The sequence below is a fragment of the Montipora foliosa genome, chromosome 13 (assembly GCF_036669935.1).
Source record: "Montipora foliosa isolate CH-2021 chromosome 13, ASM3666993v2, whole genome shotgun sequence".
NCBI lineage: Eukaryota > Metazoa > Cnidaria > Anthozoa > Scleractinia > Acroporidae > Montipora > Montipora foliosa.
In genome coordinates this window covers 20,153,714-20,174,984 of record NC_090881.1, presented here as the reverse complement: position 1 = coordinate 20,174,984, position 21,271 = coordinate 20,153,714, and the positions used below count along the sequence as shown (strand labels likewise).

At 39.6% G+C, this 21,271-nt stretch overlaps 1 protein-coding gene and 1 long non-coding RNA gene across 5 annotated transcripts in view; both read right to left on the bottom strand.

Annotated features, from left to right (window-relative positions):
- Positions 1–600: 600 nt before the first annotated feature.
- Positions 601–2,219, bottom strand: LOC137982956 (uncharacterized). The gene is made up of 4 exons (XR_011118869.1): positions 2,030–2,219; positions 1,274–1,364; positions 883–947; positions 601–719 (listed from the first exon to the last, which is right to left on the bottom strand). It is a non-coding gene; the product is annotated as an uncharacterized lncRNA (long non-coding RNA).
- Positions 2,220–16,281: 14,062 nt separating this feature from the next.
- The window catches only part of LOC137982047 (E3 ubiquitin-protein ligase TRIP12-like), a 62,905-nt gene continuing 57,915 nt past the window's right edge, over positions 16,282–21,271 (bottom strand). For all 4 annotated transcript variants that reach the window (XM_068829072.1, XM_068829073.1, XM_068829074.1 and 1 more), the window contains exons 55-60: positions 21,222–21,271; positions 20,540–20,653; positions 19,851–19,899; positions 19,613–19,658; positions 19,179–19,282; positions 16,282–17,808 (exon numbers count right to left, since the gene is read on the bottom strand). The exon at positions 21,222–21,271 is cut by the window's right edge and continues 4 nt beyond it. In XM_068829072.1, the coding sequence (XP_068685173.1) occupies positions 17,612–17,808; positions 19,179–19,282; positions 19,613–19,658; positions 19,851–19,899; positions 20,540–20,653; positions 21,222–21,271 (560 nt within the window). In that variant the 3' untranslated portion in view covers positions 16,282–17,611. The remainder of the gene's footprint in view (positions 17,809–19,178; positions 19,283–19,612; positions 19,659–19,850; positions 19,900–20,539; positions 20,654–21,221) is intronic.

The window sequence follows — 21,271 nt, the reverse complement described above, 5'->3', positions numbered from 1 at the left end:
AATTTCCTTCTTTTGCTACTGGTAATAATCGGACGAGAAAGGTTTTCAAAGTTCATCGCAATTACAACGACAGCTTCATTATCTTCATCTGGGAAATTAAGAGTTGAGACTGCGTGCCGGTATTGAAGCTGGTAGATCCTCTCTTGGAGCACTGGTGTCTTTCTGTCCTGTGTAATGTCGGGCATAATTCTTAACTAAATGTCAAGTAGACAGCTGCAAATTAGACTCTAAATATAACCTATTCGCTTGTATACTTTGTTTCCTAGATCTGTACCACGGGACGATACTCAAAGTATTAGTTTTTTCAAATGGGGCCATATTCGTGCTCGAATGCGTACTTTTTAACGAACAAGAGAAGAAGGGAAAAAAATAAAACTGCAATAATTTAAGCATTGAAAAAATAGTTCAGTGGCCAGAAAGGAGGGGCAGCCAATCACCAACTTTACATGTCCTTTTGAAAGGAAAGGTTTAAAAACTCACAGCTATCAGAAGCATCCTTGATTAACTAAGGAGGATTCTCAGACAGATAGGTCTAGCCGATGGGTTTCCTGTGATCACAGATGGTCACTAAACTATAGGTCATAAAAGTGAGTTTTCGTACCTTTGAATGCCGCAGCAATATTTCCCTTGAAGACGGTGATCCAAGATCAACTGTTCATTGTGTAGCCTCCGCCTGCTCTTCCTTTACGGGCGTTATCAGGGGATACCAACTTATAGGACTAAGAAAAAAGATCATAGATAATTTTAACACAAATTAATAGTTCCCATTTCCAGATAAAATAACGGAGCTATCACTGAACATAAAAGAATGGAGAGGGTTATCGTTCCGGCACAGTTTGTGAGCATTTGCGAATGACATGTTATTCAATTAGAAGTAAATACCTTTCAGCCTTTCTGAGAACACATCTCGCCCTCCTTGAATTCCGGAACTTTCTTCTTTTTGCAACCTAAAAGAATATATAATTTACTAAGAAATTTAGCCTCTTAATTGTTTTTATCACGCCGTACCCTGTTGCAAACAAAAAAATGAAATAAGCTCTGGGCACTTATCTGACTTATTCTATGACCCCAAACCCCATTCAAAAAAACTGTGAGGCAAAAGAACAATTTCTTCTGCAACATATCGTTCCAGTGCTTATATGTTGGGTGTTACTTGAGTATTTGTAATTTTGTACAAATCCTTCCTACCCTTGTTAGGTCTTGCATGCATTTCTGGACGTAAGTGAGTTAGGTCCTGTAAGTCACGTGCTTTTTTTCCTGAATGGTAACCTACCAGAATACGTCGGTCCTTGGAATAGTGATGTCTCTCCACGACAGGCTTGGTCACTGGATTTATCTGTGTCAGAAGTCCAAAAAGTCTCGATCTGCGATAGAATGCGAACCATCAGTTTTCGATATTATCTGTTTTTGAGGATGACTGCTCCTGGACTTTTTCGGGGGGAAAACGTGGCGGGATTGTGTCCTTTGCACTAACCATGATTTTGCATCAAGCACGAGCAATCCCTTGTCCGGCTATTTGTTTGCAGACCAATCCAGGCCTTGTGGTCATTAGGCCCAATCTGATTGGCCATAATTTGCCGCCACTTGTGTTCTAAATTTAGATAGATGGGCCAAGGCCAAATGAGGGAGATCGACATTTCTGTGTTCTGGGCAACTTCTCTTCTGGTCTCTCTTCTCTTCCTTTGTAGGCAGAGAAGAGAAACCCTGGGTTTGAGGTTAGGTTATGGGATTCTGTCTGCATTGATCTCTGAGGCAAATGATTCATGCAAACTTCAGTTAATAATTCCTGCTCTCTTTTGCTGCCTTATCAATCCCTACGGTCAAGAATTTCAGTTTATTACGACGTCCAACACGCCAGCTTGCACGTTAACTGCATAAAGGAGGTTTAATGAAATAAGAAGTGGACAACAGCTTAAGTTGTTTCTTCTCGTTGACAGTTTCTGGTTTTCAAAACCAGAAGCTCTAAACGTCCGAAACAAGTTTTTCATCACCTTAATTTCATGTTCTTTAAAACAAAGTATTCGCTTACCGAAAACGCAGAATTGTTAACAACCAAGACTTCTTCCCTTTGCTTCTTCAATAATAATCTGCAACAATATCTCAAAAAGCTCCACAAGATCAAGAGTAGAATAAAATATCATAGACAAATAAAACAGCATCAATAAATCAGTCAACATAAAATAAAAGTAAATTAAGTTAAATTACGCGAGCGGCGGCGCATGCGCACTCTCTCTCTCTCTCTCACACACACTCCACACGACACACACACAGACACAAAAAACAAAAACGGATACGTACATGAGCAATACATATAAAGGGAGGGCGAGGAAAATGCTCGGAAGAAATTGAGCCAGGCATTTATGTTTGGAGGAAAGAATTGGGACATCCGTTATAAAGACGGAAGGCGAGAAATTCAAACTAAATTGGCAGCAAAAAAGTTCCAGTTCATCTGCGACTTGAGGAAAGAAAACGTAAGATGGAAAGGGATATATTAGAAGTGGACTGGTAATTGTATGCGATGTTCTACACCGCCAGGTATAAATTGTGGCATTTGAAGGGATTTAGACGTGGCACCGGCACAAAGGGGAATGTAACCAAACCATCAACGAAAGAAAAATGGAACAGCCTTGATTAGTATAGGTAATCGCATGGGGCCGAGTAAAATTAAGGATTAATATCACGCGTGTTTTCAGAAGTTGCTGAAATTGCCCGAGTCGCGCAGCGACTCGGGCAATTTCAGCAACTTCTGAAAACACAAGTGATATTAATCCTTAATTTTACGAGGACCCATTGCGATTACTTGTTAATAACAAAGAGGGCAAAATTTTCTTAACACTGTTGAGGCACCTCGAAAAACAGACAGCTAAGCGGAAACACTCGTTCGCTCGGAAGCAAAACAACTGACAAACAGACAAGCAAGTCAACTTGTTCTTTGCGTCCAAAACGAGTATAGATGATTGTTATTTACATCCACTCGAGAGGAAAATACGAGTTTCATTCGTGAACAACTGTAACAACGATTAAACCAAATGTTAAGCTTCAATTTATTTTATTCACCTGTGATGTAGAGGTTTTTACCACTTGCAAATACGCATCCGTAAACATAGCAAACGGTTTGTCCAAAAAAATCCACCAAATTTGAGCTACTCGTTCCTCCCGTCAATGGCAAATTGTTCTGTGACCTTTTTCGTTGAGCTGCAAGATGTCGTGGTAAACTGAAAGCCCTTGACGAAAGGAATCATTTTGTTTTTCAACCACACAATCCCGCTACGCCGGGCGCCATGTAAGCCGATCCAAGTTTTAAGCTTTTCACGAAAAAAACCTTTTGCCCTTCTTCTTGTCACTCGAAAATTCAAATTTCAGATCATCTTTTAAAGCCAATTCTTAATCTTCGGCGAATGCAGCGCGAATTAAAAGACAAACTTCGATGAAGACGAAGTTGTTTTGCTCAAACAGAAGAAACCAACTGAATGTGGAAGACGTACGTTCAGCCAATCAGGAGCGAGAATTTTTGGCGCTCGACCAATCGTGAGCGAGTAATTTTGCCCTCTTCTCAAGCAAAATTAAGAAAAAAATACCCTCTTCATTGACCGATCAGCATTCAGTAATTTTGCCCTCTTTGTTATTACAACTGTAACCCTCTTTTTGAATACGAATTAAGACCTATGCAGATGTGAATTCGCGCTCTCCACTCGGATTTGGCGAGTTCCTCTATAGTGACGTGAATCACGCAAAGAAACGACGAAGTCCTGACCAAGAAGTAAAGGTAATGATTGCGTGCAGTTACACTGAGATCATCCTGAATCACAAGACAGCTAAGAAGATAGTTATGATGTAGCGAAAACCGTTCTCAGAAGGGGCCGCTGCCACACGAAGACTATGGATAGTGCTCAATGAGACTGAGGACCAATTCCACGTAATATTTGCCAAGGACAGTCTGATTCATGGTTTAGATATTGATGAATCAAAACAATGAGCTGATTGACGTTTTCGAATCCAACAAAACAAAAATCGATATGGGAATCAAACGCGTGATTACTGTCTCCAAAAACTATATCTTGATGATGACCAGCTCTTGCAATTATCTTCATGTATCGATATTGATGGCTTTGGACTAGGAGGTTTACAACCATTCGAACATTTTAAAATGTTGCCATGACCACCTGTAATAATGGTAATAATGATAATAGCGATGATGATGAACTTGATCATCAACATCTTTATTATGATATGGATGATGAAGAAGATGATTTCTCAGCGTAGAAGAAAGACGATGACGCGGATGATGACAAATTCATAGGAATGGATACTTACGATAAAATGGTTCCAACAAAGTTATAATGCAGATACGACGATGACGAATGTGTAGCGAAATAACGAACATGTTTCTTTTCGGACATCCAGATGAATAACACGCAATCGAATAGCGAATCATAGCGGAAAAATAAACGAACATAACGAACGAGGCTTGGTGAGAGGACAAAAGCCATGTACGGCGAATTGCGAAGGACCGTGTGATCGGAGGTTTAAGTAATTGTCAGTAATGATTGATGAAGCAGTGAGCTGGTTAAAGTTTTCGAATCGAACAAATCGAGATTTGAATCGACCTTATGATCAGTGTCTCCCAAAATTAGGTCATAAGATGATCGGCTCTTGCGTTTTTCCTCATGTATCGATATTGATGGTTTTAGACCATTCGACCATCTCGAGATGTCATCATCAATGATTACCTGTAACAAAATTATGATAAGGATGATGAAGATGACGATTTATCAGTATAAAAGAAAGACGATAGCGTCGACAATGACAATTTCAAGGGATAGATACTTACGATAAAATGCCTCCAACAAAGTTGTAATGCAGGTAATACGATAACAAATGTGTAGAGAAAAAAGGTAGGTGTGCCTTCTCGGACATACAGATGAATCGTACGCAATCGAATAGCGAACTGATCATAGCGGAAAAATAAAAGAACATATCGAATGAGGCTCGATGAGAGGACAAAAGCCATGTACGGATTGCGAAGGACCGTCTGATTGAAGGGGTAAGCCCTGATTGACGAAGCAGTGAGCTGTTGACGTTTTCGAATTGAAACAAATCGAACTCAGTTATAATCAGTGTCTCTCAAAAATTAGGTCATAAAATGATCGGCTTTTGCGTTTATTTGCATGTACATTGTGATGGCTTTTAATTCGGTAGTTTACGACAATCCGTCCATTTCAAGATGTTGCAATGATTAGCTGTAAAAAAAATCATGATAATGGCGATTAAATGATGACAACGACGACGACGACGATGATGATGATGATGATGATAAAACATGAACATTGTGATAAGGAAATAAGGATGATGAAAAGTGATAACTACTCCAGTGTGGTAAAACGACGACGATCACGACAGTAACAGACTAACAGTTGTAGTGGTTGATGATAGTGAGTATGCAAATAAGATCATCGATAATCGTTGTGTGCTTCTTTATTAGAGAATTGGATTGTATGCGTGCATGTGTTCATCAGAGAGTGGAAAAAGGTAGATAATAGATCAATGGAGAAAAGCCAGCTCAAGAAATAAGCTGTAAAGGAAAGGCTCATCAAGGGATTTTGAAGACAATAAAATACAGCTTAAGAATGGACAGAGGTACGCAGAAGCAGAATCAAATGAAACAGAGAAAAAATTTAATAGGGCTGTGGTAGCAAGTCTACCCTGGTCCCAGAGGTTTTTCTTGAATTTTCCCCTTCAAGAAAAACCTCTGGGACCAGGGTATAGCAAGTCATAAGTAAGCGACAGTCTGCCCGGCAAAGCGTTTAGACTGTAAATGATAAAGGGTTAGAGGAAACAACACTTAAAGATTTTGGGTGGGGTAGAAAGATAGAAAGAAAGAAAGAAAGAAAATTTTAGATGAAAACACTTGAGATGAGCACAAAAGAAAACTGCTATAATCCCGAATAGATCTGTATAAAAGGATGGTACAGTGTAAAGATTTCACCCTGAAAAAAAAAAGCAGAAGCAAACCGTAAAGAGAAGTGAAGAAAATGAAGAAACAAGAAACGGGGCATTTGGGTGTTGACATAAATTAAATGAAAGATGGGAACCTAAAGGCTAAAACATCATAGAAGACAACAATGAATGAAATGGAAATGAGAATTGAGGATACTGTGCGGTAAGGACAAGAACACGAAACAATATGGATGAATCAAGACCACTTATTAAACGCTTCCCTTCTCAAAAGGGCGTAGTAGTTTGGTAAAAGAAATAAAGACCGAAATGCCCAAAAAAAGTAAATCGAAAATAAAGTAGGAAAGAAAATACATGAAAGATAAAATAAAGGAGTCGTCTCCTTTCCGATGCCTTCAACTGAGTGATAAATACAAGCAAAAAGGGAGTCGGAGATTAAACGCAGTACAGAGGCATGACGTTGGTAAAGGTTAACCTGGGAGGGCTCAAGGAGTATAAAAAAGAACAGAAGACGAAGGTGTTACGAGGTATTTGACCAATCAATATCAAACAAGTAGAGGAAGAGCAATGAATTCAAAAGGCTCAGATTGCGGCACCTCAACAAGGGAACAACCCAAAATGCGTGACCACGCGTAACGCCCACAGGAGAAAGTTCTTTTATGCCTGGTTGCTTCAGAAATCCATCACGCAGTTTTCTTCTCGTCTTGTTGGTGTCGACTTGTAACTCGGTTTCATCTTCTGACTTCTGCTCTTCTCAAGCATTTTCTTTTACTGAAGTATTCGTCGTGTTTCACGAATCGGACGATTGCGTCCGATGAAGTTCTTCTTGCAACCTGGCCTGCTTTAAATACAGCTTTACTTTGATTTCCACCTTCGATATTTTCATCTTTATCTTACTGACGAAGATTCAGTCTCTCCGCTCTGCATTTCATTTCGTCCATTAATTTATCGTCTAGGAATGAAACGATAAACAGTTTGTCCGATGTCTTCTGCTTTCATTCCTATCCTTGCAGTTGTCTCTTTTTTCTCTTGTCTTTACTATACTCACATTAAAGTTTGTATTTAATGTATTAAATAATTAACAAGAATATTATATAGAAAAGGCGCAATATAAGTAATAAATATTATTATTATTATTATTATTAAGTCAACTTACACTGAGCGACCAGCCCATGGAACAGCTAGTATTTCATGAGCTCCCGCTCCTCATCCTAAAGCCTACTTCATGTTCTATCGATTATCTTACAATTAACACTAGTGATCTCCTGCTGTAGGGCTTGATGATGATGATAGACTTTAGCTTAGGAAAAACTAATTGGGGACACTATTTACAAAATAAAGTATACCTTAGTTTAAGTTAAAATTATTTACAATTTAATGAATAATGTATAAAATAAATAGATAAATAAATAAAAAATTCTCAGGATCTTCTTCTCAATTAGTACGTTTTTCTTCTTTCGTTTCTCTGTCACACTTTTGAATTTGATTTGTTTCTTTGTATTCCAATCTTCTTTAACCCAGTACTTCTGATGACGCTCAGTTGTCCTTATATGGCCGAGTACTGTGTTATAAATTTTCCATTTGACAGCTTTTCGCGCCGGCTTGCTAAGTGCCGTCGTTAATTTGATTTTCCATCGGTTGTTTTTTGATAATCTTCTTTGGTGCAATCCTTTCACCATTGAATTCTTCAGTGTGTTTTTCTTCTCTTTTCTTTCTCTTTTCTTCTGACTTAGCCAAGGGGACCGAAGGAAAGTATGAGTCTTCAAGAGGAATTTAGAAAAAAGTCAACCCAAAGGGGCTTCATTCCGAGCTGAATCTCGATAATTCGTATATCATCAAATACAAACTTATTTGGAAAAAGGATGATTTTATAGTTACAGGCGAGAACACATGCATCAAACCTGGACCGACCGCAAGACAACAATAAGAAATTTCTCTAGCTCCATCTTTATAATTAGTAGAAACAATGATATCTTTAAATTAAAACCTGACCTGGAAAAAGACCGCATGTCAATGAGGGTATAAAGAGACAGAAATGGGGAAGTTAAGTAGAGCTGGAGAAAAGTACGGAGACTAATGGAGAAGATCCGCTGGACGAGAAGTGAGGAGGTGCTCAGTAGGGTTGGAGAGAGACGGTGTTTGATGGGTGACACCTGGAGAAGGAAACGAAGATGGATAGAAAATATTAAGAGGTCAGAGGGGCTTCTGCGCACTGCCTTAGAGGGGAAAATACAGGGGAAAACAACGAGAGGAAGAAAGATAGCAATGTTGCCGGATGATATCAAGCAAAAGAAGTCCTTCCAGACAATAAGAAAAAACAGCGCAGAATAGAGGGTGCTGCAAACGGTTCATATGTGCATGACCTGCCCCGCGATCGAGAGATCGAGAGAGAGAGAGTAGAGCTTGCTCGTCCATTTGTTGTTCTCTTTCTTGTCACAAATGCCAAATCATCTTCCGCGTTACCTTTTCGATCACGACCATTTTCCCGAGGTATTCACTGTCATCTTCTCGGTGATAAATTCTACACCACCTTTACTTCGTCAAGATTTCGTATTCTTGTCCGTCTCTTCACATTTGCAAAGAACGACTTAAAGGAATGCGTTTCTTGAGTCTAGTTGTATGAGAGCGCACCATATGGCGCACGAAAAGATACAAAAAAGAGAGCAGTTTAAGAGAATCAAATAAAGAGAATGAAGGAGTCTTTATCTTCTTTGTCTGGCTTCGATTTTCTTCGTTCTTATTTGTTCTTCCTCGCTCTACTTTGTTTGGGGAATTTCCTTCTTCTAGTTATACTTTGTTTATCATCGTCCCTCTTCGTAATTCAAACTTTTTCTCTCTTCTCCCCAAGGTTTTTTTGTTCTAGTTCATTGCTCTTAATTCTTCTTTCGTCTTCTGAGTCTAACATGATTCTTCTCATTTGTCGATCAGTTTACTTCATTGCTTTTGTTCCTCGTGGGTTTTTTGATTTATCTTCGTTCTTCAATTCTTCAATGTTTTTTGTTTTCTCTAATTTTATTTTTCGCTTCACTTGGGCTCGTTCTCCGATCGTACACCACGGGTCAATTCATTCAACCTTTTTTCAGCTGCTTCTCCGTTGACTTTATGTTTACTTGAACTTCAACTTTTGTCTGTCTAGCGTATGATCTTCAGTTTTCACCATGCGATGACTTGTTCTCTTTAGGGATATCTTCATTTTGTATATACTAAAATAGTGGATTGAGTTAAAGGCGCAATCTGATTGGCTAGTCAAACTCCGAATATTCTTTGCTATTCAGCTCTGAGCAACTCGCGCGAGATTTGCGCCCGAAACTGATGAATATTATAATTCTTATCATGAGGAATAAGTGATTTAAAATAATTTTTTGTGCTATATTATCTCACTGTTTTAGTAAAACTGTGAGATAATATAGCACAAATTGGAATAGTTGTCTAAGTATATACTGAGTATATACTAAAACAACTATTCACCTCAGTGTCGGTTGCTGGTGGTGGATATTTAACGGCGACGTAAATATCCACCGTTAGCCACCTCCACTTCGGTGAATAGTTGTTAACTACTGTTTTAGTAAAACAGTGAGATATTATAGCACAAATTGGAATAGTTCTCTTGGTATATACTGAGTATATACTAAAACAACTATTCACCACAGTGTCGGCGGCTGGTGCTGGATATTTACCGGCGAGGTAAATATCCACCGTTAGCCACCTCCACTTCGGTGAATAGTTGTTAACTACTTAATTTACGCTATCATTACTAAGCTTTGTTCTTACTCAATGCGCGCGACCAGCTCACGGGATACTAGTCATCCCGAAAACTCCCGCACCGCTTGACAGAAAAAAATCGTTCTTCTCAACTAGCTTTTTACTACCTTAAAGTTAGTTTTGTTTAACTTCACTTCTATTTAATATTAAGTACACAACGCACGCGACCAAACCATCTGACAAACATCAAATGAGCTCCCGCATCGCTTCAGAACTACAATTTTAAATTACATTTCACCCACCCCTCCGTTGTTGGGCCAACCACATAACACCCACCCCGTGAGGAAAGGAAATTGACTGGAGAAAATACACGAAGAATTTCGCTATCAATATAAAGTTATTTCTATCATAAACGAGGGAACATTGCCTGAGATAAAAAATGAAAGAAGCTATGAGCCTAACACACCGGACAGAACTAAAACATCAGTATTAAACAAGTGAAAAAAAAACGAACGAAAATGTCAGATATCCAAAAAACCTCTTAATAATGCAAAGCAGGTAGCACAAAAAAGGGAACCGAAGAAAGCTATAAGCCTACTCAACACTATAGATAAATTAAGTGCGCCAATCCACGAAGAAAGAGACGATTATATACGAGTCTCGCGAAAAACCAGTCCGTTGCTCATCCATGAAGAAAAAGACGAATCGTTGTGAGTCTCGCAAAAAGCCCGTCGACCCATGAAGAAAAAGACGACATGATGTGCGCCTCGCAAAAAAAGTCCGTCGCTCCATGAAGAAAAAGGTGGCTTGATATGTGCAACTCCGTTCGCGGAAAAAAATAATTGACAATCCATGTAGAAACAGATCTCTGGATATGTACAACTCGCGGAAAAAAATCGACGATCCATGAAAAAATGTGGCAGTCATAAGACAAAGTGCGTAAATTCAACCTCATAATGATGAAGTGAGTAAACTTAGCTCAGAGATAGCTAAGTTTACACTCATTCCCAGGGTCTCTTCTTTGACCGAGAGCGCCTGGGTTTGAGTTCTCTGATTTACTCTTAATAGCAAGAAAAAATGCTCTGGCTATTAAAAGTATTTCTGCTTAAACGCTCAAGAACAATAAAAAGAACTGGGCACTCACCTTGGACTTGAAATGCAGCTGTTAAGTATCAGTAAATAAATCTAATACACCTATTTACGTCCCAACACTTAGTCTTTAAACCAGTTGGGAAAACTGCTAAGTTCCACCAATTGGCTTGAAGAACCAGTGTACAGCGTTTAAGCATGTAGTATCTGAATGGACCAAGGCTAGCTCGCCCTAGTGGCAGAAACCTTCTGCCAATAGGCTGAGCCATGAGCAGACGACACTCTGTTTACGACGCTGTAGTTGAAAGTGACAAAGTAAAATGATGCTTAAAAGAACTCAGAACGGATCACTAAATAAGTAGAAATCCGTCGAACAACCGAAGTAAACATCCAGTGATGACAAAAACAGACGAAAACATGAGCCGGGAAAATTCCGAGAAATGAGTCCCAGGTCCATTCAGTGTTAGATTAATTACCCCCTTTAACTATCCCACCCCTCAATTTAAAAAAAATGTAAAATGGTACGATACCAGGACCATAAAGGTCCTCGACGCGAGGTAGCTCTTGGGATTTGCTGTCATAGTTTATTGAAGCTTCCTATGGCAGAAGAGAAAATAACTTGAATAAACAAATGGGAGACTTCAGACTTAAAGTAAAAAAGAGAAGAGCCAAGTCAAATGCCTTGTTTAGACGCAGTTTTAAACCTTCTTCTTGTTTAAGAATAAGAGGACTCAAAATCAAGCAAATAAATGCCCTTTTAGTCCTTTGAGAGAAATAAACCAAGGAATAAGGGATTCAGAATAGTTGTTAAAGACTAGCAAGAATTTGAATTTCAAGTGAGTGACCTGAGCGGATTAAAAAAAAAATTGTCACTGCTTTCACGCTGTCAAATTAGGAAAACAAGCAATCAAAAAATAAACCCCGTCGAACTGCCAATACATCTTCAATAACTTTAGCAAAATAGCCGATTGTTTTTATTATGAAATTCTGTCATAGACTGAATGTACAAGTACCCAAGTCAATTGATCACCACGAAAACCTGATGAAAACTGAGAAAAGTGAAAGTTTTACTAGCTTTGACGTGATATAAAATGTAGTGGTTATATATTCAGTAAACAAAAACTCGTGAGCTCCTGACTCGAAATATCTTTTGACAAAAAACCAGCATCCCGTAATGCGCCGATCAAATCGAAACTTCAACATCCCCCCCACCCTCCTCCGGGCAAACCCTGGGCATTTGACTCTTGAAAAAATTTGAAAAAAAATTGAACCGGAAGTGTCAGGTTTCAAATGATTTTTTTTCGGGCGCCGAAGTCGCTAACAGCTATAAAACATGTGTTTGGACGAGATGGAAGAGTTTAAAGGAAGAATGTAGCATTTGTGAACGATTGGCTTACAAAAAAAGGTCTTCAAAAGGTCTTTATTAACCCTTTGGCTACTAGAGATTTGGCCGAAAAACACGTTTTGAAGCTAGTTGAGGGGTTTTTTGGTCACTGTCGTGCTGTTTAAGAGCTAAATCTCCCTACAAACCCGTTTCCAGGTCGTACACTCCGCGGCCTTTTCAGCCAGGTGCAACAAAAGCGCTTGCAAAGTTCGGGCATGCGCAGAAAGCACAACACTTTCGACTTTCACTTTTCGCTTTCTCTCCTTCTTTCTTTGCCTCTTTTTTTTTTCAACTTGCTGGGCATTTGGTAGGCTTTATTTTGGTGGGAAGAGTTTCTGAGAAACCTTTCATCATCTTAGAATTAGGTGCTCAGAAAGGTAGGTGGGTAATGGAGCAAGCTTTTCATGGAGATTTTCAGGTCAGTGTTACATGATTTTTTTGGCCGTTTCTCCAGTTTCCTTGACTGAATTGTGCTCATTCTGGTATAGTTTGAAAGATCTCTTCTCCCTGCACAAGTTAGTGGACAAAGCTGTTCCTGACCGTTAAAAGTGATGACGTCACAAGGGGTAGATGGGACCGTGGAGTTTTTCCAGATAGTAATCAAAGGGTTAAAGGCGGCAGGAGTCGACGACGATTGTTCTTGAGTAGCGTATGACAGACAAATCCGACGATAGGGTACGGCATTTGAACACCATTTTGGCCCGAGGGGGCGGGAATTTGAAAGATCCAATCTTCAAAAGTTCAAATGCCCGGGAGGGGGAAGGGGGGGAAGTTGAAGTTTCGAGTTGATCGGCGCATAATTATTACTTTGACCTTTTGCATCGAGAAAACTGTTTCTTCACCCCAACTCCAGCCTCCAGCTTTAAAACAAGTGAAGGAAAAAAACCCACGAGTAATCTTGTTCCAGGATTTTAAAAATTTAAAAGTTACTTATTTCCCACTAGTCAAACGGTTTAAGGTAACCGTAGTAAATCTCCTTCGACTATTTCACTGTAGAAAAAGCGGGAAATCTTTAACAAACGATCGCGAGTAGCTCAAATCGAATGAAACTTCTCGTCAAAATTATTTCTAGAAAGACAAAATAACGCGCAAAAATGCTTTTGCAAGACTCTTTGAAATTTGACATTTAAGTACTTCAAAGTTTAAATATTGCTTCTCTCACATGCAGCACATTCCAGAACAAAAGCTTTTGCAAAAGGCCCGTCAATCCAGTTAAATTAAATTGAAAGCAAATTACCTTAGCTCCATAGCGCCAAATCATTTGGAAAACTCTCAGTTTGCCATGCGACAACGCGAGTATCCACGCGAAGACTTGCTGTTGTTTTACTTCTTGCCACAAACTTTGACCTTGTTTTCGTAAGTCCAAACTCAGAAGGCTTCCTCCTGCTTAAAAAACCCCAAAACTACAAATAAGACTGTGACTCAAATAAACTGACTGAAGAGTTAATCAACAACACATTCGACGAACGCTAAAATCGTGCAAACATTTTTACCATGAGAAGTGTAAAATCATGCACAGATTCAATTAAGTTAAATCGAAAGCAAATTACCTCAGCTCCTTAGCGCTAAATAATTTGGAAAACTCTGAACTCAGTTTGCCATTCAACAACGCGAATGTGCACGCGAAGAGTTGCTGTTGTTTTACTTCTTGCCACAAACTTTGGCCTTGTTTTTGTAACTTTTAACACCTTTTTGTATCCTTGGATCTTGTCAGTGGTGAGAAGTCTTTCTCCTGATTTAAAATATACCCAGAAACTACAAATAAGACTTACTTTGACTCAAATAAATTAACTTAAAAATTAGATCAACAACGCACTTGGCGAGCGCTAAAGCGTGCAAACATTTTGTCGAGAATTTCTTACCATGAAGCAACACAGTCTCTTTCAATAGACACTCTTCTTCTTGCGTTATTTCCAGCTTCTTTTTAAGCCTTTGCGTAAATATATGTTCAAAAAAGCAGTTTTCTCAAATTTGGAGGCGAAAAAATACGACTCGCTCGCCTGCTTATTATGCAAAAGTGAAAAAATCGTGAACTTGCACAAGGTGAAAAAGGCGCGAAGTTTGCACCCGCTGCCAAATTCTGTCATTTGATTGGCTTAAAAGGAGAATGAAGGGTCCCATGGGTTGAACAAATGACACCTGTCATTCGTCAAAATCACGTTGCTTTTCGCAATCAATCAGCGAGCACGGACTTTTTCTAAATTAATTTTTAAAATCAAACTTTCTTCATTAACAAAATTGCTCCTAAGGTATGGTTCGAACGTGGCCTTTTTTATTTACAGCAGGATCCTTTAGCCAGCTTTATCTAAAAAGCAACCCGAAAAGAGCTAAATTTGGGTAGGAAACAAGAGATTGATAGAAGCAGAAGTAAACCAAGAGTTTAGGTTTCAATGACGAATATATCAGGTTCGAAAAACGTAAAATAAAGGAAGTTCAGGACGTTTCGCGCACGTGCTTCCGTTCATGCAGGTAGTTTGCTCCCCATTTTCGCGACTTTCAGATACCTCTTAAAAGAAACAACCGGTATTGTTGAAAAAAACGTTTTATGCGAAGAGTGAGACTAAAACGCTAAAAAAACCTCAAGTGATTGGTTGTGAAAGAAATAACGACATGTTCATGTATCATTTCCAATAGGCCATTTCCGAGTTCATATCTACCTCCTCTTCAAAGCGAGTCTAAGTGCGACGTTTTTGTGATGGTAATTCCGAGTTCCGATGGTAATTTGAGCGGAGGGGTTGGCGCAGTGGTAAGATCTCTGCCTTCCAACCCTAAGGTCCCGGGTTCCATTCCTGGTTCTGCCGAGACTGGAATATTTGGCGACCTTCTTTCCCGCTAAAGTTCACTCAGCTTTCCATCCTTCCGAGGTCGGTAAAATAAGTACCAGCATGCATGGACTGCTTAGAAGCGGCTGCAATTTGCGCCTGTATATGCTTCCAGTCGGCTGGGGGTAAATTGATCATTGTAAAGCGCCTTTGAGACGTTAGTGATAAGGGCGCTATATAAATGCACCACTTTTTTTTTTAAATTAGTTCTACTTTACATATGAATGAATTTTCATAAGAAAAACTGCGCTCTTAGACTCACTTTGAAGACGTGGGAGACATGAACTCGGAAATGGCCTATTCCCTACTTTCTCAAATCCCATCATTCTTGGTTTACATGCACGTGACACGGCGGCTGTATGTATGCTGGATGGCAATACAATACAATTTATTTTCGCAGAATGTGCTTAATAAGAAAGTTTAGTTCCCAGCGGAGAGACAGGTTATTGTTCTTACCAACCAACATAGCCCCCGTGACATCAGATGCAAACCATCAATATGCTTCTTTTATCCCCCAAACATTTGTGGGGGATTGTTTTCTATTTCCCTTGGGACACCTTCATGTTCCAGTAGAAATAGAAAACAATGATTATGCAAACTTTTGGGGGATAAACAAGATGTATTATGGGATTTGAGGAGGTGGTGAATTCGTTCTTTCTCATGTATACCACATTGCTCCTGATATTAAATCAGTGTTTTTGACTGGTGGTATGGTAAGACAAGTCATACACGAACTTCTGGGGCACACGTTGCTTCCCCCATTTTCAAGTGGCATGGAAAGACTTAAAACATTACACTGTTGACAGTCTAATGGTATAACGGTGACAAGGATGATAAGTTCCGTTGCCAAGCAACTACTTTATCATCCTTGTCACGGGCGAATGGCACTATTGCACATCAATTGTTGCAGAAATAGAAATAGAAATACTCCTAGTCGCTTTATGCTAATGAAACCGGAGATAAGTGCCGGCCTGATGGGCCTCCTGGCTCGTAGGCAGAGACTTTGTCCTGTCTCTTCGTGACTCCTTCGGTTAATGTCAACTGGTAAGAAAATCGGCTAGAAACATAAATTCGGGCAGAGGATAGGCTATGTGAGGTCCCTTTTTTATGTCAATGCGTTTCGTTTTAACATCCCATGGGAGAAATTCGTCTCGACAAATATTTCTACCGTTGTTTCGGTCCACCAATGAATCACTTCCCTTTTCCTTGGAACCCAACATTAAGGTGTGGAAAAAAACGTGGAACGTTTTGTTTTAGACAACATTAAAGAAACAGTACGCAAAGAACAAGAGAGTTAAATGGCCCCAAAACAAGAACACAACCGATAACTACAATAAAATTCTTTAATTTGCAATCAAACTGTACAGCTTTATGCCCCAGCAATAAATTCTGTGAAGGGGCTCTACTAACTGTCCAGTCTAGAAATTCTTGCTTTCCATTTCTTGTTCTACAAATTGTGCGTTTAGTTAAGAGATAAGGTCGAGAATAGCTCGTGTTAGTATACCAAATATGGTGGCTAGAAAGATTGGGAAAAGAGTTATTTACATTGGCTACTCCAGAGAACATGAGGAGTACCCAGCCTCGAAAAGTGTGGGCACGACTTCACGTCAGCTGCAGCTAAGAAAATTACTACACAATAACCTTTGCTTGAATTTTCTCACAAACCTATGACAATAAAAAAACTGTTCTTTGAGGGGCCGCCATATTTGATCATTCCAAAACACAACAAAACATTAACAACTTCTCACAATAAATTCACTATTTATGACGCAACAAATGACCTTATGCCAACACCTACATCATATGACTGCCGCAGTTGTAAATAAAAAGCGTGAAATATAAATGCGACCGACGGGTTAAAAGAACAGGTTAGCAAATTCAGAAGAACATAAAATGCTGCTGACTACTTTCATTCCCTTTGCCTCGTTTACGAAAATGAGTTTTCAATGACCACAAAATGATGGCAGCTTTAGTTAAAACTGAGCAACAATGAAATTCAACGATAGTAAAAAGAGATATATTTCAATCGGATGGCAACGAAAGAGAGATAAAGCCAGTGGCTTTTATAGACTATAATAAGACACATGGTTTGAGGGTAATATTCTCTCTTTAAATGCTGACAAAAAGGTCCCACAATACGGCGGTCTGATCCCATGAAGTAAATGATCATACTACCAGACAGAAAACGGATGGCCTTCAACATGAAAAAAAAGCGTCCAAACCGCGATTTTGCGATGTAGAATGCAAAAGCAGACTTGTGAAACCAGAAAAAAAGATTTGAAAGGAACCTTTCAATGTCTTGCTACATGAATCAAAGTCGCTCGCCTGGACGTAATCTCTCCGTGTGGATTTTGGTCAAATAGACCAAAATAATTACCCCGCTCTCGTGAGGTAACGCAATGTCATCACGTGGCGTGTCACGCAATTAATGACCCACGACGCATGTCTAACAAATAGCAGACTTTCGCGAGAGACGAAACAATATAGTCTTAATTAGCCTGGAATGCAGTCTCGCCACGCAAACTCGTTAGAAATTCTTGTCAAGCCATCCTAGATGAAAGGCCTAAAATGTGCTAGGCAACTGCAACTATAAAATTATCGTAAGATCACTAACTATAAACTTGAAAGAACCAAATAACGAGAAACTGATGGGAAATTTTCAAGACAAGTGGAAAGATCGCTGCCCTTCCAGGGCCGCCAGCTTTAGTTTACTGGCCATGATATCTTTGCTGGAGTAGTCCGGCAGCTTCAAATAATTCACGCATGTCATGACAGAAGGCAAATAGTTGTCAGCACAAAGTGGAGGCTCAAATGACTTGCGTACTATGGTCAGCGGAGGATTTAGGCTGCGCAGGCCTGAAACACAACAATACAGTGTTCCAAGGTAAGTTTGGATTTATGTCTAATTACAACCAAACAAAGTTGTCGTGGTTGTATTAAATAATTAACAACTACTCACCGAAGTGTTGCTAGAAGTAATTAGCCACCACTAGCTACCGACACTGAGGTGAATAGTTGTTTTAGTATATACTAAAACAGTGAGATAATATAGCACACAAAGATGATTTTAACTCATTTATTCTTGCGACGCTTGTAGTATTTTCAGGGGCAAATCCCACGCGAGTTGCTCGGAGGTGAAAAGCAAAGGATATTCGGAGTTTGAGTAGCCAATCAGTGCGCGACTTAAATGCTATCCATTGTTTTAGTACATAGAGCGAGTTTCAATTGAGTGTCGTAAAACCAAAACCAAAGTAATTACTTTGGCCAATCAAAAAGGACGGAGACAATCTGGCAAACCAATCAAAACTCGAAGTAATTACACGTAGCTGACACAAAGCGCGGGAAAATGTGCACGCGTGAGCCACGATTGGTTTTGGTTTCACTTCTGATTGGATGAAAAAATGGCGCGAGAATTTTGAACCAATCCCTGAGTGAAGTAATCATAAACCAAAGTAATTATCTAATTACTTTCGACACTCAATTGAAAACCGCTCTACTAATACGTGATAATACGTTAACGTGATACGGCAGCCTGCTTCTTGTCAAAAAAGCTTTCAAGACGTTACTTGATACTAGAAGCCAAAGCCTGCGCAACCTGTGCTGCACACTTCTAACCCAACTGAGCTGTCAAACAATCTGGAGTTCGGAAACAGACAGTGAATGGGTATTTATCATGAAAACATGAACAATGCATTGTTGGTCTTCAAGTAACGTCATCGCCGTCATGTCAGTGAACGAAAATGAAAGATTATTAGCTCGTTTTGTTCGTCCACCAGCAATTGTACATTGCAGCATTGTTTTCTCTGTCTCTGGATATTGGTTGCAAACCACCTATAGTTCATTGACATCAAGCAGTTGTTAATTCGCTGGGAAAATTAAAACGGATTTCAACATTTTGTCTGGTTTTCAATGTATTTTGGCTGCGTCTCACATACGAGGTTCTTTTAAGGGGGCAAGGGCTTTCTAACAACACCGATAGTAGCATTCATCTTTAGGGTGCGTTCGATTGAACGTATTCCGGAATAAGAATGTTTGGAATACAAGTTAGAATTCCTTCATTTTACGGAGACTCAAATTAAAATTGTCAAAAACCTGCTAAAATGCTATTTTAAACATATGTTTATTATCCTTTTTGCTTCAAAACGCCAGACATACTGTTTTAACTATGTATTCTTATTCCGGAATAGGGTCAATCGAACGCACCCTTAATAATAAAACTGTCATACCTCCAACTGGAAGCCTTGGGCTCCCTGTGACAAACTGTAAGAAGAGTCTCTGTTCTTCCTGACTGTAACAGCTTAAAATTTCAAACAGCTCCTTGACGGCGCGGCTACATTGACAATTATAGAGACAAAAAATGAGGGACGGATGGTTTAGTTGACGATTTTGGGGAATCAGGGCATCACCAAAGAAATGTCTGATGAGCAAAGTTGCGAGTAAAGAACGCCGACTTCTGTCTTAAGTGTGTAAAGAAAACGAGCGTTGTGTGCCAGAGGATTGGTGGAAAAAATGAAACCAGAAATGTCAAAGAAAAATCAAAAGACATTGGCCAACCCTCTCAAAACCTTAAGCAGGACAAGCAAAAATAACTTCGATTGCATCTGCCGAGGAAGGGGGAGGGTGGGGACAATTTGCATAAATTGGATTTGATGGTTCTCACCTGTCATGCGTATAACCGTGGTCTGGTCTACAACTCTCTACAAGGCCTGAAAACGTAAAAAGAGTCATTCACCCAAGGCTTGATTTTGGGCGCAAAAACAAGGGAATTCCCGAATAGCGGGAATAATCCCGAGAAGTGACGGGGTTTGTTAATTGCGCACAAACGACGGAAATAATGTAGTTTTCTTGTGGAGAGGACGATGTTAAAAACTCGATTATTGACATGAAATATAACGTACATTTTATGTCCCACTTCTCAGCTACATTGCCACAGAGAATGAGCTCCATCTGAAAAAGGACCATTATCACAAATTAATGAGATGTAAAATTGAATAAACAAATTGCTATCTTTTCTTCAACATATCACGAATCGTCTGTTTTTATGTGACAACAGAGTTAGTCGAGGAGACTGATTCCTCTCTACTAACTCTGGTGACAACAAGGCGTCCATGTTGCTGTCCCACGCAAGTCCTCCGGGAATGGACCATCAGAAGAAAGTGACACAAAAACTCAAGTTTAAACCACAGAAAATAATGTTTATTATTAAAATGGGTTTCGAAAATATTTGAAAGCGAGCGCTTTTTATCCGAAATAAATGAGGATCGGAATCGCTTCGTTTTGTTTTCTAGATTTCCCAGGCGTCATCAACTTGAGTTACTGTCAAGTGTTATGTTACGGTTAGTCTATCGTTAGTAAAGAGTGTTTTCACATGACGTCACAGTGGCCATGTTAGTGTACCTAAACAAAGGAACAGCGGCCATGATGGTGTATCAAACTAATCCTATCTGAACTATCTGACCAGGCCGGGAAATGAACCATGAGCTCGGCATGGAACTCTTGTCTCTTCTAGCTAGAGGAGACTTAAAGCGCACGTTCGACGAGCGCTCGAAGATTGCCGAAGGTTACCGAGAATGAAAACGAGCCTTACCTCACTGTAAGTAAAGCTGGTAAGATTAGACAAAGGCAACACGGAGTTAAAGCCTTCACGGAGCGCATCCAGTTGACGTTTGACCCCAGATACAAGAGTCCACTGAACAACCAACTGAAAACATCACAAGAATAATGAATCTCAACGATTTTCCCCGACCAACTTAATAACTGAATGAAATGAACTTCACAACTTCACACACCAATGGTAAAAAGGTATAGGGAAGTGAAAAAAATTATCTGCAGCCGATTCAGAGCCATCTTCACGATTGGAAAGGCAAGGGGGTTCTAAATGCGCTCTGGGAAATTTGTTTCACCTTTCCAGAGGACTTCATATTAGCCTGCTAATCACTTTCCAGGGACAAAAATCGGTGGTCACCAACTTCGTTTGTGAGGTATAAGTGTTTAAGGACAAAATATAGGGGGGGGGGGGGGGGAAGGAGGCGTTACCTTCGGAATTCTACGGTACTACTTCTAAAAACGCACTCACTCTCGAGATTTTTGCAACAGACTGTATTTCCACTAGATTTGCAAGTATCGCTTTATCAGCAAGTAATGTAGCGGAACGCTGACTAATGTTACCCAGAATCAATAATAAATATTGCGGGTGCGCTTATATCATATAGTCTTTCAGTTTTTAGTTACTAGCAAAGGAACTTCCCTTTCTTCTTCAACTGGATTACCTTAATGTATTCCTCCAAATCGTGTATAGTGACCGTCATATCCTTTCCTC